The sequence below is a fragment of the Ilyonectria robusta genome, assembly GCF_021365365.1.
Source record: "Ilyonectria robusta strain PMI_751 chromosome Unknown BGZ61scaffold_29, whole genome shotgun sequence".
Lineage (NCBI taxonomy): Eukaryota > Fungi > Ascomycota > Sordariomycetes > Hypocreales > Nectriaceae > Ilyonectria > Ilyonectria robusta.
The window spans coordinates 314,171-327,244 of record NW_025764463.1 but is presented as its reverse complement, the minus strand read 5'-3'; the positions used below and the strand labels follow the sequence as shown (position 1 = coordinate 327,244).

Sequence of the window (13,074 nt, the reverse complement as noted above, 5' to 3'; positions counted from 1 at the left end):
CTCAAGTTCTGTGTAATAAGGACCGCTCCAACTCCGCTCTCACCAGCTCACATCTACAGTCGCTCGCATTCTTCAGCCAACATCAGACTAAGTCACTCCTTTTGGGGGCACTGAATTTATTGATCGTCACGACCTCTTGATGCATTCGGAGACTGGAATATATGCACGAGCCACGTTCTACCCTTTTACAACATCAATAGCCCATCAGACCTTCTTTCTCGGGTCAGTCCCTACCATGACCTTGCGCACAATCAAAAACGTCAGTAAACTAGCGACCATGGTCGATCCGCAAAACAGCTGTAAACCGAGGAAATCACCGCCCTGGGAGCTGACGATGGCCCCAGCAATCGGACTGCCCGTCAACGCGCCGATGCTTTGCACAGCGAATGATGCCCCTGTGCGGATGCCAATCTGTCGGATATCACTAATCTGGGCGATGAGCGTAGGCGCAACGCCGATGAAGCCGCCGGAAGAGAAGCCAAAGAGGATCGCGTATACGACAATCGCCGCGTTGGATTTTCCTGGAACCCAGAGACCCAGGGTTATGATGGCCGATAGCCCTGTGATGAGGATCATGACGTTATAGCGACCAATACGGTCGGCTGCGATGCCTGGGGCGATACGGCCGATGATGCTGTATCAATGTCAGTAACTGCGACATGATAGGACTTTGAAGAAGACTGACCTGATTGCATTGATGATGGGGAGCAAATACGTCGTCAGATTCTGATCCATGCCCTGTTTCTGCGCCTGCAGGATGATGTAGTTGAATGGCAGAAACATCCCCCAGTAAAAGAAGAAGCTCGCCACGACTGTAAGCGTGTATGCAGGCTCTTTGAACCCCTTCATGTAGTCGGCGAGAACCAGCGGCTTGGGCTGAGGAGGCAGCCGACTTTTGACGACCAGAGAGGCAATGGTAAGCAGGAACAGAAAGATGAAGGCGACGATGCGAATAGTCCACGGGAAACCAATCTGCGGAATCAGCTTTATCATGAGGATGGGCAAGACGACGCCGCCGAGGGAGGAGCCCGAGACCATGACTCCAAAGGCTGTCGAGCGCCGTTTGAAGAACCATGTCACGACCGAGTTCATACACGCGTTGAAGACGGCCGACGATCCAATAGCTGCGACGACGCCCTGCGCCAGGATGAACTGGTAGTACTCGGTGGCCAGACTAACCATCATGAGGCCAAACACGTAGGTTATCGCGCCTACGATGAACAGCCACCTGGGCCCGTGGGAGTCGAAGACGCGCCCGAAGACGACGCCGCAGAGGCCCATGATGCTTGTCTGCAGCGACGTGATCCAGCTGACGGCGCTCTGGCTGTACGTGCTCAGCGGGCCCTTGGTGTAGTACTCCTGGAAGACGCCGATGCAGTTGATGAGGCCAAAGGTGCAGAACAGGGCGCAGAAGCCGCCGAAGACGACGAGCCAGGCTTCGAGGCCGCCATCGGGGAAGTCAGCTGGGTTGATGCCGGGGGGAGATTGGGAGTCTTTGGTGTTGACTTTGGCCTGTATGGCCTTTTCAGGATCCATAGAGCCGCCGGCTTCGGGTTCTTGGCTCCGGAGCGAGATGCGCTCAATCGAGCGTGTTCGAGGCGACTGTGAACCGCCATCCTTTTCCTCGACAGCGTCAACGCGCATCTCTCGGGGACTCTCACCCAGCGTCATTGACGATTGAGAGCGACTGTGGGACGATGCAGCCATTGTTCATCATCTGTGCCTCGGTGAAGCCGCAAAAGAAGTAAGCAAGCGAGGTTGGACAACTAAAACGGTCGTCGGAAAGTGGGGGAGAGACGCTTGTCGGGAACAACTGCCGGGAGAGGTCCCGATGCGTTTGGAGGATTAATAATGCAGCGACTAGCGTGTGCAAGTTGAGGGTGGCAGCGAACGGTGGTAGCTATACACTCGATTTTCATCTTCAAACTGCTTCACATCATCAATCCCAAAGATTGGTTGCCTACTCCCACCTCGACACTTAGCCTCCGCCACCATTTCTAACTTCAACACCGGATCGGTCCCTGGCAGCTGGAAATCACAGTTATTCACAGCGTATTCGTGATCCTGTAATCATTCGTCCTTGTTGGCTGAAACATGTGGATAGTGCCTCTGTTCTCCTATCTGCCTCTTAGGGTTCCAATTCGGGTCGTGATATCTCCTCCTGGGCATGTAGCTCTCCCTTACACAATCGCTCCAAGCTTACATCTTCGCAAGTTGAGAGAGGCCGCCATCCAATCTAATCGTCGCACCATTGCAAAAGGCCCTAAGTCCAGTTAGCGGTTGAAAATCGCAGCCGAGTCATGATCCCCGGTATTTTAATCAGGAAGCCTCAATGTGACCAAACTTACCCAGCTCTACTTGACAAATATAAGCAAGTACCTGCCACGTCTTCGGGCGTCCCTATCCTGGACAATGGATTCGCCTCTCTGATCTCGTCGCCCATCGTGTCGAGAATAGCACCCATCATTTTGCTTGGAAACGGTCCGCATGCAATCGTGTTGGAGGTGATTCCCCGGGGACCCAACGTGGTTGCAAGATGCCGGCTCAGATGGTGTAATCCTGCCTTGGCCGCGCTGTATGCGAAATTGTTGAGATGCGGCACACGCAGGGCATCTACAGAACCAATGTGGATAACGCGCGCCGGATCCACGGGGATGCCGTCCGTCCTTACTGTAGCTGCCTCCAACAATGGGAGCACGAGTCGGGTGAGGGTGAAGACGTGGTGGAGGTTCAGAGTAAGCACCTTGGTCCACGCAGATTCCGGATAGCTGTCGATGTCGGCCCCCCAGGAGGCGCCGCTGTTGTGTACGACAATATGGAGCTTTTCCTCCCGCTTGGCTAGTTCTGCTGCCAGATTCTCGCAAGCCTCGAGGGACTGCAAGTCGGCGGGGATTGCTATGGCGCTGCCCGGGCCTAGGAAACGATCAAACATTAGCAATTACGCGTGCCAAGGCGCGAATATTGCGGATAAAGCAGCGAGAAAGAGCTAGCAAGGTAAATGCTTCTCCGATAATTCATACCTTGAGCGGTGAGCTCCGATGCCGCCTTTTCACACGCGTCGGCATTGCGAGAGGAGATGTAGACCTTGGCGCCATTCTTGACAAAGCCAGTGGAGATCATGAGGCCAATGCCTCTCGCACCACCGGTAACGAGGACTACCTTGCCCTAGAATCGGTTGAGAATTACCGTTCCTCCAGAGTTGATGATGTGCTCGCTCACCTTGACAGCAAAAAGTTCGGAAACGTCCATGTTTCTTCGGGTTCTTCGATAGTGTTATGGGTGTATGTAATGAGAGATTCAACGATGGAATTATTGTAAGAGAGGGCACATTGAAGGTTGAGAATAGCAAGGTTGAAGTACAACAAACAATGTCAAGGCCATCCCGGGTTTCAACATTGATGAAGTATCCCCGCTTATCACGTGGTTCTGAACCATGTGACGTCTCACCGAGCTCCCGAGGATCCGTGCCGAGGCATAGATTACACCAATGGGAGCTTGTATTCACTGGTCGCTTCGCCGGGTAAATTGGGTCAACGGTAGAGACAGACAGCTGTACGAGAATAATGAGTCCAGGGAAAATCGCTATGGACATACAAACGAGTGCAAAGTATCTGGATATGGGACATTTAAGCAAATGACACCAGCTTCGCGCCAGCTATTTTTGTACCCCACACGGCGGCGACCTCACTAGTGGGAATAAAACACGTCCATCTTGAAATACTTGAATCAATCCCCATGTCATCGAACGGCGCTATTGTAAATCTAGGGGCTTTTGTTACTGACTTGGTATCCTTCTGATACCTGATGATTGGAATTTTACCAAAGAGACATTAATGGCACTATCAACATGTCGCCAAGGGAAGTGCATGAGTAATCGAGCATCTATTAGCAGCAGTCAAGGGATACTCACCAGTAGAGAGCTTCAAGGTGGTTGTCAATCCATCGTTCATGGTAGGGAAGCCTCGTCGACGATTTATCCGGTCATGCCCTCAATTACCTAATTTATTGCGTGTCCCTTTTTTACTAACCTCACAACTTATGGACTGTTGGTCTTGTATGTGGTTTTATTCCCCTGTTCTAGCCCAGCCAGTGTTGCTCTAGGGTAGGTTGCACGGCGAGCTAAGGGAAATCGCATGCACTGCCCCTACACTAAGGGAAGGGGATGCTGGCCTTGTTATCCTTTAGGGTCTCCTCAATCCTTGTCATCTACGATTTGGATAGTCAACATGATCGTTCTAGTGGACAGGAGGCCCAGCTCTAGATTGGACCGTGGCGTGGGTGTAAGCAGAAGGGACGTCGGTTTTTTTTCATCTTCATTTTCGGCGCGGTGACGATGGATACGCAGCCGATGTGACTTTTCTTGGAGAAAAAGGGCGAGGATGGTGTGTCATGGGGAACCCTGACAGGTGCTAGCGCTGTCAAACTGGTGGTGGCACACCTGCACCAGAGTTGGGATTGAGATGCTGGTGGATTGAATTGAGCAACGCGGGTTGGATTGAGACCCCCCGTGGATTGACCCGTGGATTGACCTGATTGAAAATCGGGATGCGCAATCCCATGGGCCACAAAGACATGGTTTCGTATACACAAACATTTTAATTTCGCATTTCACGGTCGATTGATTCCAGGGGTGGCAGGTGGTCGGTCGGTCAATTACGACCTATTGGATGAGGAGCGTCGTGGAGATTCATTCATACGAAGTAGAGGGTGGCTTAGATGTACTTTGAAATGGCTAGGTAGCTAGCCTGGAACCCCGTAATGACCTCGCCCGTAACCAGCTTGACACGCTTGAGGAGGACAGACAATATACGGAGTACTACACTACGTACTGTACCTGGTATGGCACAAACGAGCCGATATCCGAGCCCAGTCCTCGAGGCCGCGTGTGCCGGGCTCCGTCATTAGCGTCGATTGGTCGGCTTCGGCACATCCCATCTCGTTGGCGTCATGGGGATAACGCCATGGGGATAGTGGCAAGGTGGCCCGTCTGGTGCGGTTCCAACTGACGTACGCACCATGGCTGGAAACGCGGCATCTCGGTGGCCCCCCCTAGACTCCACACCATCGTACTTCCCAACCCGCAAAGCCTCCTTTGGCGCGCAATCGGTTTGAATGGTTTGGGGCTAGCACAGCACAAGTCACGCCCGCTGCAAGGTACAATGCTCAGTGGGACCGCCAATCTGTTCCAGGCCAATCTGGTTCCACGGGGTCGTGAGGGTGATGCGTCGTCTGGTACGGAGTAGAGGGAGGGAAATGCGTACTCTTCGCTGTGCCCCAGAGTCACTCCCACCTCCCGGGAATTATTAAAATAGCTCCTTAGTCCTGCGTCTCTGTCTCTAGAAGGGGATGCTCCCATTTTGTCAAGCGCCTTTCTGAAACCTTCCAGTCCCTCGCTCGCTCAATTCTCAATTCCATCCGACACACCTTGCAAGTTGCCTTTTACTTCACTCGCTCTAGACTCTCTCTCTTGATGGTTTGAACACCTGCATCATCATCTTTCTTCCTTCTCTTTTTTACTCCCCTTCTCCCTGTCATTTCCCGCTCGCTTCATTCCCCCGACCCGGTCCATCGCCACCCGTTTTACCGATCTGAGACACCCCGATCGCCAAGCTCTTGGCACGATCTCGTCCACTTTTAGCCATCAATATCACAGCCAACCGCGTCGCTGATCGTCTACTGTGACCATGCTCAAACTGTCCGTGTCGCTTTTCGCCTTGGCGACTTGCGCGCTTGGCGCTGACCTGCCGTCAATCGAGAAGAAGGTATAGCAATCATTCTGTCCTCTGGTGCCGTAAAGCCTACCACCCACTAACAATCGGCTGCCGCATTCGTGACATTCAGGGCTCCAAGTTCTTCTTCTCCAACGGAACCCAGTTCTTCCTCAAGGGCGTCGGCTACCAGCAGGATTCGTCTGCCGCTGGAGCGACCACCACGAACTCGACCTTCGTCGACCCTCTCGCCGATGAAGCTCGTTGCAAGGAGGACATCCCTCTGCTCGCCGAGCTCGGTACTAACATCATCCGAACATACGCCATCGACCCTACCGCGGACCACTCGGCTTGCATGAAGCTGCTTAATGATGCCGGCATCTACGTTATTTCCGACCTCAGCGAGCCTAGCCTTTCTATTGACCGCAGCGATCCCGCATGGGACGTAGAGCTGTTCAATCACTACAAGGCCGTCGTCGACGCCATGGCCGGATATTCCAACGTCCTTGGCTTCTTCGCTGGCAACGAGGTCAGCAACCAGGCCAACAACACCGGCGCATCTGCCTACGTCAAAGCTGCTGTCAGAGACACAAAGAAGTACATCTCGGATAAGAACTACCGATGGATGGGCGTTGGCTATGCTGCAAACGACGACACCGACATCCGTGATGAGCTTTCGGCCTACTTCAACTGTGGTGATGCCGACCAGTCCATCGACTTCTTTGGCTACAACATCTACTCGTGGTGCGGTTCTAGTGATTTTGAGAAATCCGGATATAACCGTTTCATCGACGCCTTCAAGGACTATTCCGTCCCCGTCTTTTTCGCCGAGTATGGATGCAATCTTCCTAGTGGAGCTGCTAAGCGAACATTCGATGAGACCACTGCCCTGTACTCTTCCAACATGAGCGAGGTTGTGAGCGGTGGTATTGTCTACGAGTACTTTGAGGAGACCAATGACTACGGTAAGCTCGGCTGACCTGCGATGTCCCAATCCACGTGTTAGGAGGGATCATGTTCTAACACCAAATCCAGGTCTCGTGAAAATCAGCAGCGGCAGCGCAACCAAGATGGCCGACTTTGCCCACCTCCAGAAGAACGTCCGAGCCGCTTCACCGGCCGGTGTCAAGATGTCTGCCTACACTTCAACCAACAAGGCCGCCAGCTGCCCAACCGTCAACTCTACTTGGGCCGCCAGCTCCAGCTTGCCCCCGACACCGAATGAGTCTGCGTGCAGCTGCATCACCAACTCCAGCTCATGCGTTCCCGCGGACGGCCTCGCTTCCAGCAAGTACTCGGCCGTCTTCGATTACATTTGCGGCGTGAACTCGACTCTCTGCGACCCCATCAACGGCAACGCCACCACCGGTGTTTACGGCACCTTTAGCATGTGCTCCGATGTCGACAAGCTTGCCTATGTCCTCAACGCCTACTACGAGAGCCAGGGCAAGGCTTCTACCGCTTGCGACTTTAACGGAAAGGCCCAGACCCAGAAGGCAAGCACCACTTCTGGCGACTGCACTAAACTCGCCGCTTCAAGCAACACGACCTCTTCATCTAGCTCTTCCACTTCCTCCAGCGTTGCTATCGTGGGTGCTCCCATGACCCATGCCTTTACCCTTGGCGGTTTTGGTGTGAGCCTGTACATGGCCGTGCTCGTTGGTGCCGGCATGCTCGCTCTGTAAATCGTCCCGTGGATTCTAGCGTTAAACATACCTTGCATTTCTTGTAGGATTAGATTATCATAGTATTGGAAAGGTTCAATTGAGTGTTTTTGGCTGCCATTCTTCAGGACATAATTATTTTCACTAATATTGGGATATGAGATTATATTTTCCTGTCTTCATATTAATAAAATTGGCTACTACTGGAGACACCCGCAGTGTTTCGTTGATCACGTTGGAGAATCTATTTCTCGAAGATGGTACGGATTTTGGGATACGTTAGGACATGAGATGGTCGCTTACTGGAGAAGTAGTGATAGCCGAAAGGTAGGGAGCAGGGAATGAGTCTTAGACAAAAGCAAGGCAGCAATGTGGAACAATAGAGATGCTGATCATAATATCCTGTATTCCGCTAACGCAAATTGATTGAAACTGATTTATTAGCGCTCCCAAGTCACATTCGTTCATCCTGGGACTTCGCCACGGAAAGGACAAACCTGGTCAGCCTCCACAATGTGGGCGAAGCCTTGCCGACGCAGTTTTTAATAGTTGTGGTGACGACCTTTCGAAGGGCCGTATACCATTACCACTGTGGCCCTATACTATGTGGGCGAACTAGCGGTAGTATTGTGCAATCCGATAAAATATTCCCAACAGCTAGCCTGGCAACACAGCTCTATCTACTCTGCCCGTCTGTGGCGACCCCCGACTGACTATGGTGGGAAGACTTGATGATATCAATGCGAATCATAGTGGCGATTTACGTTGCCTTATCTAGAAGATCCGTGAGTATACCGGAAGGTCCCATAAGTCCTCTTCACAAGTTTTGGACTAGTCTTGTAGTTGTAAGTCTTGGTGTAACCACGAAACACAGCAAAACCTCGAGAATGCTCGGATCTTATCTGCAGAGATACATCTGACTGTGCTTATTATAGATTAGTAAGATTCTGCTATTGAAGTAACCTTGACACGTCTCTCCCAATAAGCGGTGGGGTCGTGACCGTCGATCAACCAACACATGCGGTATATATTGTATCTCCACTTGCCGTGGCGGACTTGATGAGCGGGGTCGCTAAGTGCGGGCCGTGTCAAACGATCGTCCGCTATTTCTTTGCTCCTCTCGAGTACTTCTTCGTTTGGCTCTTGGTGCCTAACTACAATCATCTTCTCCGGCGCATTTCCACGAGAGCAAGTCAACAGACGGACAAACAGATACCCAGAAAGACCCAGCCCGCGTCGAAACCGTCGGACCGTTCGAAATGGTCACCGAGCCAGAGGCGCAGGCTGTGGGGACAAGCTCTCCTCCGCTGGTGCAAGGTAATCCTGGTACCATGCTTGCCGTCGATGATGATGTCTGAGTTCTCGCCTTGTTCATGGGAGTCCTCTCTAATAATATTGCATAGGCTGTTCACCAGGATGAAGATGATGCCGACTCAACAATCGGACTTGTGAGAAACGATGCGCTTGTCTACACACCGAGTGGCTCATGTTGACTCCGGTAGGACAACGCTAGCGACACCGCCTCTCTGTCGTCTAGCATCATGGCCTATCGCCAGGAGAATGGCCGGACGTACCATGCATACAAGGATGGCGGTGAGGACCCCTCAACTCATTCTCCGATTGAATGAAAGGCGAAGACTCGGCTGACTCAATCCCAGTTTACGTCCTTCCTAATGATGAGGTCTGATTGTCCTGTCATCCTTACGAGCCCCTTCACTCCTTAACTGATATATGGCCTTTCAGACCGAGAACGAGCGATTAGGTACGCGTTATTAGCCTCTACCTACCATCTTGTGTCTAACTTTGCCGTAGATCTGCAGCACAACTTGTTGCTCCTGACCTTTGGCGGACTTCACTGTGCCACATTAGACAAGCCTCCCCGTCGCGTGCTTGATGCCGGCTGTGGTACGGGAATCTGGTCCATCGATTTCGGTAGGATGAACCACCCGACGAGTTTCCATTTTGACGATATTTTCTGACAATGTCCAAGCCGACGAGCACCCCGAATGCCAGGTAGGAAACAGCTACTCCTCTTTAGCTATTAAAGAGTCCTGACAGTCGTTATTTTAGGTAACAGGGATCGATCTCAGCCCTATTCAACCGCCATTGTAAGCCCATTAATGAGTCAAGGAGTTGTCCTTAAGCAGACCACTACTAATTGCTCTCTTCCCCACTAAAAGTGTGCCTCCCAACGTTAGCTTTTTCGTGGATGACCTAGAGGACGAATGGAACTTTAGCAGCAAGTTTGACTTCATTTTCTCTCGCTTCATGACGGGCTCCATCCGAAACTGGCCCAAGTACCTGAAGCAATGCTACGAGTATAGCTCTCCCCGTTCAAATCGGGAATACTACTAATACGCCACCTATAGTTCCCTGGAACCTGGTGGTATACTCGAGCTTATGGATATCATATATCCTCTCGAATCCGATGATGGTACGCTCAAGGAGGAGCACCCCTCGTACAAGTGGTCCGTACTGCTACAAGAAGGCTTTGCAGGCGGCGGGCATCCGCTCAACACCGCCCTCAGCTATAAGGACTGGCTTCCAGAAGCTGGCTTTGTGGACGTCGTTGAAGTAAAGGAGAAGTGGCCTCTTAATACCTGGGCTAAAGACCCCAAGTATAAACAAATCGGTAAGTGGTACCTCGGGCTATTTCAACACGGCTTACATATGTTCCCAATACTGATACACTAATTATTCACCATATAGGCCAATGGACGCATGAAAATGGCATGCTGGCCTTGGAACCTTTAAGCCTGGCTATATTCACACGCCCAAAGAGTGCAGGCGGGCTAGGCTGGAATGTTGAAGAATTACAGCTTCTTCTGAGCGGAGTCAGGAAAGACTTCAAGAATCTGGGCATCCATTCGTACTGGCCGGTGTAAGTTTCCTGTTCAAATCTATCGTAGGAGTGCATCGTTGCTTTTGAGCAAGATCTAATCGTGGCCATAGGTATTCGGTATACGCCAAGAAGCCTGAGTAACGAAAATTTCTTCTCTAGGTTATCAGTGCATTGGGGATTTGGAGGCGGCTATTTGCATATCGATTTCAGACTGAAAGCGCGCACACTTGATTCTTAGTAGTCCAATGCGATTCGGCATTTTTCTCGACATTTTACCATCTTGAATTGAATATTTGGAATTGTGCTTGGTTTATGAGTTATGAATTATCTCGGTATTAATCAAATCAATGAATTCCCTAACTTGCACACCCAGGTCCCCATTGGCGTGTTCCCTCTCCCATTCCCCTCTAACAGACCCGCTAGTCACAATATTCGCGGCATCTTGACTCCGAGTGGTGATCTATAAGAATTTCTGTCATTCTGCCCAGAATGTGGAAGCGCGGATGTAACTAGCTACCTATACTAAGGTTTGATGCTCCATCGAGGATCGTAGGAGTGATGGCACGTAGCCTGCCAGGACAAGCCTCAATTTTCAGATACGCATCCGCAAAAATTGGGCACAACTGTTCCCAGATTCTTCGTCTGTTGCACAGACCGTATATCTTGTTTTTATTTTGGGAGAAGCCCTTACTCCCCCAATAGAGCTTGCGATAAACAAACTGCCAATCTGTCTCGTTTCTCTGTTGTTCGGTCATGGCGGCCGGCAGGTCCCACAACCACGGCATGTCAGAATGGAGACGATTTCTCCAAAAGCTGTTGGTCAATTCAAGATTGGCAAAGGCAGGTGATGCCCGTCGAACCTCGAAAACTGTTGCCATTTTCTTCAGATGCGTCATGATGATCAACAGGATATCTGGCGGAAGTGTTGCAAATGGATCTCCCCTTATGCTGAAAGCCGTCGCTAGTCTGTCAATAGACACGTTTCGTTGCGGTAGATTTGCCAAGAACCCCTTCAAACCCTTCACCTCCACTGGGTTGAAGACGAAATGCTCCATGTCCCTTTCGGTCCACCAGTACTGCTCCATTCCGTCACTGACGTCGCCATAGTCAATCTCGAGGCTTGTCGCATATGGGTCCTTCTCTGCCATGCTATGTAACGTCTCGAAGAAGACTTCCTTGTCGAGATGAAACACTGAAATGGACAAATATCGACACAGCACTTCGCGGCAACATGTATGGAAAGGGGCGGCCCAGGGCTCATCATCGTCCCATTGGTATCTGTGAATGTGAGAACCGTCCGAATCGGATAAAAAGAGAAAACTCACACGCTAACGTCGCCAGGTTCAGGAAGCGCAGGGTCTGGAGGGTCTCCGGGTTCATAGTTCATGGCGCCGTTTTCATAATCAACTGCTGGGCCCGAGATCCAAATTCTGGCCATCGTGTCAACAAGTCTGTTTTTGAGCTGGGACCTGGTATTGAAACCCTCACTTGCTTGGACCTTCGGCTTCCGGATTCTCTCCAATGACTCGAAAATCACTCAACCAAGCCAGCTCTGGGTCCTCGGGATCCTCTAGCACATCGGGATCGTACGAGCGCTGAGAATTTTCCCTGGGTTCCCAGTATAATTGGCCGAATGGGCCGCCGCAAAGGGCGCAATACACATGGAAGCCGCCCATTTTTTCGTTTTGCGTGAGGTTTTGAAAGAAAGGAGGAGAGAGTCAAGTTGCGGTAAAATTGTGGATGACGATGATTATAACGCTGAGACGAACTGAACCAACACTGTGGCTCCGCTGCTGCCTGCTCACTGACAAGGTTGCATGCTCCCTGGCCCAACCTCGGCTTAACATACATTGCGATACGAGCTTTTGTGCTCTTGGACGTGAAACAAATCTTTCCAAGCTACGAGAGGTTTTTTCTCCCAGTTGTATTAGTGAAATGCGCCAAATAATTCATTCTACTTGTTGACATTTATTACTGGCATCTGAGGGGGTATTAAATGCTTGGTTGGCTAATGGTCGTTGCCAAGCCCTATCTAACAAAAGTCGCGGTAGCCAAATGCAGACTCGCAAATGAATATGGCATCTGCTACATAAATTCTGGACTCTATTGTGTTTGGAAACACGCCGTAAAAGTTCCTACTAGACCGCCCGGAAAGCACCCGCAAGTTGAAGAAATATAGCTAGTGCAAGCCTCTCGATGTTGATGATGTTGAAAGTCGGGCGAGAGCGAAAGGTTGGGGTACGAGTGTAGTATCACTAGACCTAGCAATTCGCGTATCAATAATGTGTGTTCAGGATCTCCTGGGGAGATTCACTGACCGACGCCTTGCATATTCTATACGCTCCGCAGCATGATACCGTTTGATTTGTACCAATTGTAGATATGTGAGTACAAGGCTGATAAATGATGTGAGGGCAGTGAAGAGTCCAAAAAATAATGCTATAATGTCATTGTTGTTGAACGTTGGACTCGAAGGATCGCTGCTCATATTGTCTCCAAACTACCGGAACGGTTGTTGGTATGATGGGTAAAGTGATTTTTCAATGGAAGAGAGTAAGTATGCGGGCGTTTTGACTACAAATTTCATACAATAGGGGAAAACTTCCCTGTCTTTAACCTGCTCCTCGGTATGGTATGGTGACCACAGAATACGTGGAAAATGCGCCCTGTTGTGCTGACATTGAAGTTCAGAGTGCGACAGAGTGCGACCGGGTATCCAGAATTCAATCATTCATTGCAGCAGTGGGCCGATAATCCCCAGATATAGCATAAGAACGAAGTGCGAAGTGCGACCTGGTAGTGAGGGAGTCAGGTGGGCGATGTTCCAGAGTCTCAGCCATTCATCGCGTGACACGAATGG

At 50.9% G+C, this 13,074-nt stretch overlaps 5 protein-coding genes across 5 annotated transcripts; 2 read left to right on the top strand and 3 right to left on the bottom strand.

Moving 5' to 3' along the window:
• Positions 1-204: 204 nt before the first annotated feature.
• BGZ61DRAFT_484322 (riboflavin transporter MCH5) lies at positions 205-1,707 on the bottom strand (the record flags this gene model as incomplete). The annotated part of the gene is made up of 2 exons (XM_046249597.1): positions 205-634; positions 686-1,707. 2 exons carry the CDS (start codon positions 1,705-1,707, stop codon positions 205-207), a joined length of 1,452 nt encoding a protein of 483 aa, XP_046097536.1.
• Positions 1,708-2,199: 492 nt separating this feature from the next.
• BGZ61DRAFT_498737 (rhamnolipids biosynthesis 3-oxoacyl-reductase) lies at positions 2,200-3,249 on the bottom strand (the record flags this gene model as incomplete). The annotated part of the gene is made up of 4 exons (XM_046251317.1): positions 2,200-2,263; positions 2,349-2,913; positions 3,021-3,165; positions 3,220-3,249. The coding sequence occupies 4 exons, from the start codon at positions 3,247-3,249 to the stop codon at positions 2,200-2,202; spliced, it is 804 nt and encodes a 267-aa protein (XP_046097535.1).
• Positions 3,250-5,678: 2,429 nt separating this feature from the next.
• BGZ61DRAFT_366069 (glycoside hydrolase family 72 protein) lies at positions 5,679-7,393 on the top strand (the record flags this gene model as incomplete). The annotated part of the gene is made up of 3 exons (XM_046241651.1): positions 5,679-5,762; positions 5,842-6,673; positions 6,744-7,393. Coding segments are annotated over 3 exons (1,566 nt in total), but the record flags the coding sequence as incomplete, so codon positions are not given.
• Positions 7,394-8,401: 1,008 nt separating this feature from the next.
• On the top strand, positions 8,402-10,590 carry BGZ61DRAFT_122528 (S-adenosyl-L-methionine-dependent methyltransferase). The gene is made up of 12 exons (XM_046237047.1): positions 8,402-8,724; positions 8,776-8,820; positions 8,875-8,965; positions 9,031-9,053; positions 9,116-9,134; positions 9,185-9,277; positions 9,363-9,385; positions 9,443-9,480; positions 9,553-9,690; positions 9,742-10,004; positions 10,082-10,253; positions 10,325-10,590. Exons 1-12 carry the CDS (start codon positions 8,632-8,634, stop codon positions 10,353-10,355), a joined length of 1,029 nt encoding a protein of 342 aa, XP_046097533.1. The 5' UTR covers positions 8,402-8,631; the 3' UTR covers positions 10,356-10,590.
• BGZ61DRAFT_122562 (uncharacterized protein) lies at positions 10,260-11,769 on the bottom strand. Its single transcript, XM_046237048.1, has 3 exons — positions 11,707-11,769; positions 11,540-11,644; positions 10,260-11,492 (listed from the first exon to the last, which is right to left on the bottom strand). The coding sequence occupies exons 2-3, from the start codon at positions 11,599-11,601 to the stop codon at positions 10,724-10,726; spliced, it is 831 nt and encodes a 276-aa protein (XP_046097532.1). The 5' UTR covers positions 11,602-11,644; positions 11,707-11,769; the 3' UTR covers positions 10,260-10,723.
• Positions 11,770-13,074: the final 1,305 nt, after the last annotated feature.

What these genes read in the sequence shown, in the direction of transcription:
- BGZ61DRAFT_122528 (XM_046237047.1), top strand. Translation starts at nt 8,632, where the DNA reads ATGGTCACCGAGCCAGAGGCGCAGGCTGTGGGGACAAGCTCTCCTCCG. An exon ending in CGTGCTTGATGCCGGCTGTG is followed by an intron (nt 9,278 to 9,362) that starts GTACGGGAATCT and finishes ACAATGTCCAAG; the next exon opens with CCGACGAGCACCCCGAATGC. An exon ending in AGCCCTATTCAACCGCCATT is followed by an intron (nt 9,481 to 9,552) that starts GTAAGCCCATTA and finishes CCCCACTAAAAG; the next exon opens with TGTGCCTCCCAACGTTAGCT.
- BGZ61DRAFT_122562 (XM_046237048.1), bottom strand. Translation starts at nt 11,601, where the DNA reads ATGAACTATGAACCCGGAGACCCTCCAGACCCTGCGCTTCCTGAACCT. An exon ending in GAACCTGGCGACGTTAGCGT is followed by an intron (nt 11,493 to 11,539) that starts GTGAGTTTTCTC and finishes TCACATTCACAG; the next exon opens with ATACCAATGGGACGATGATG.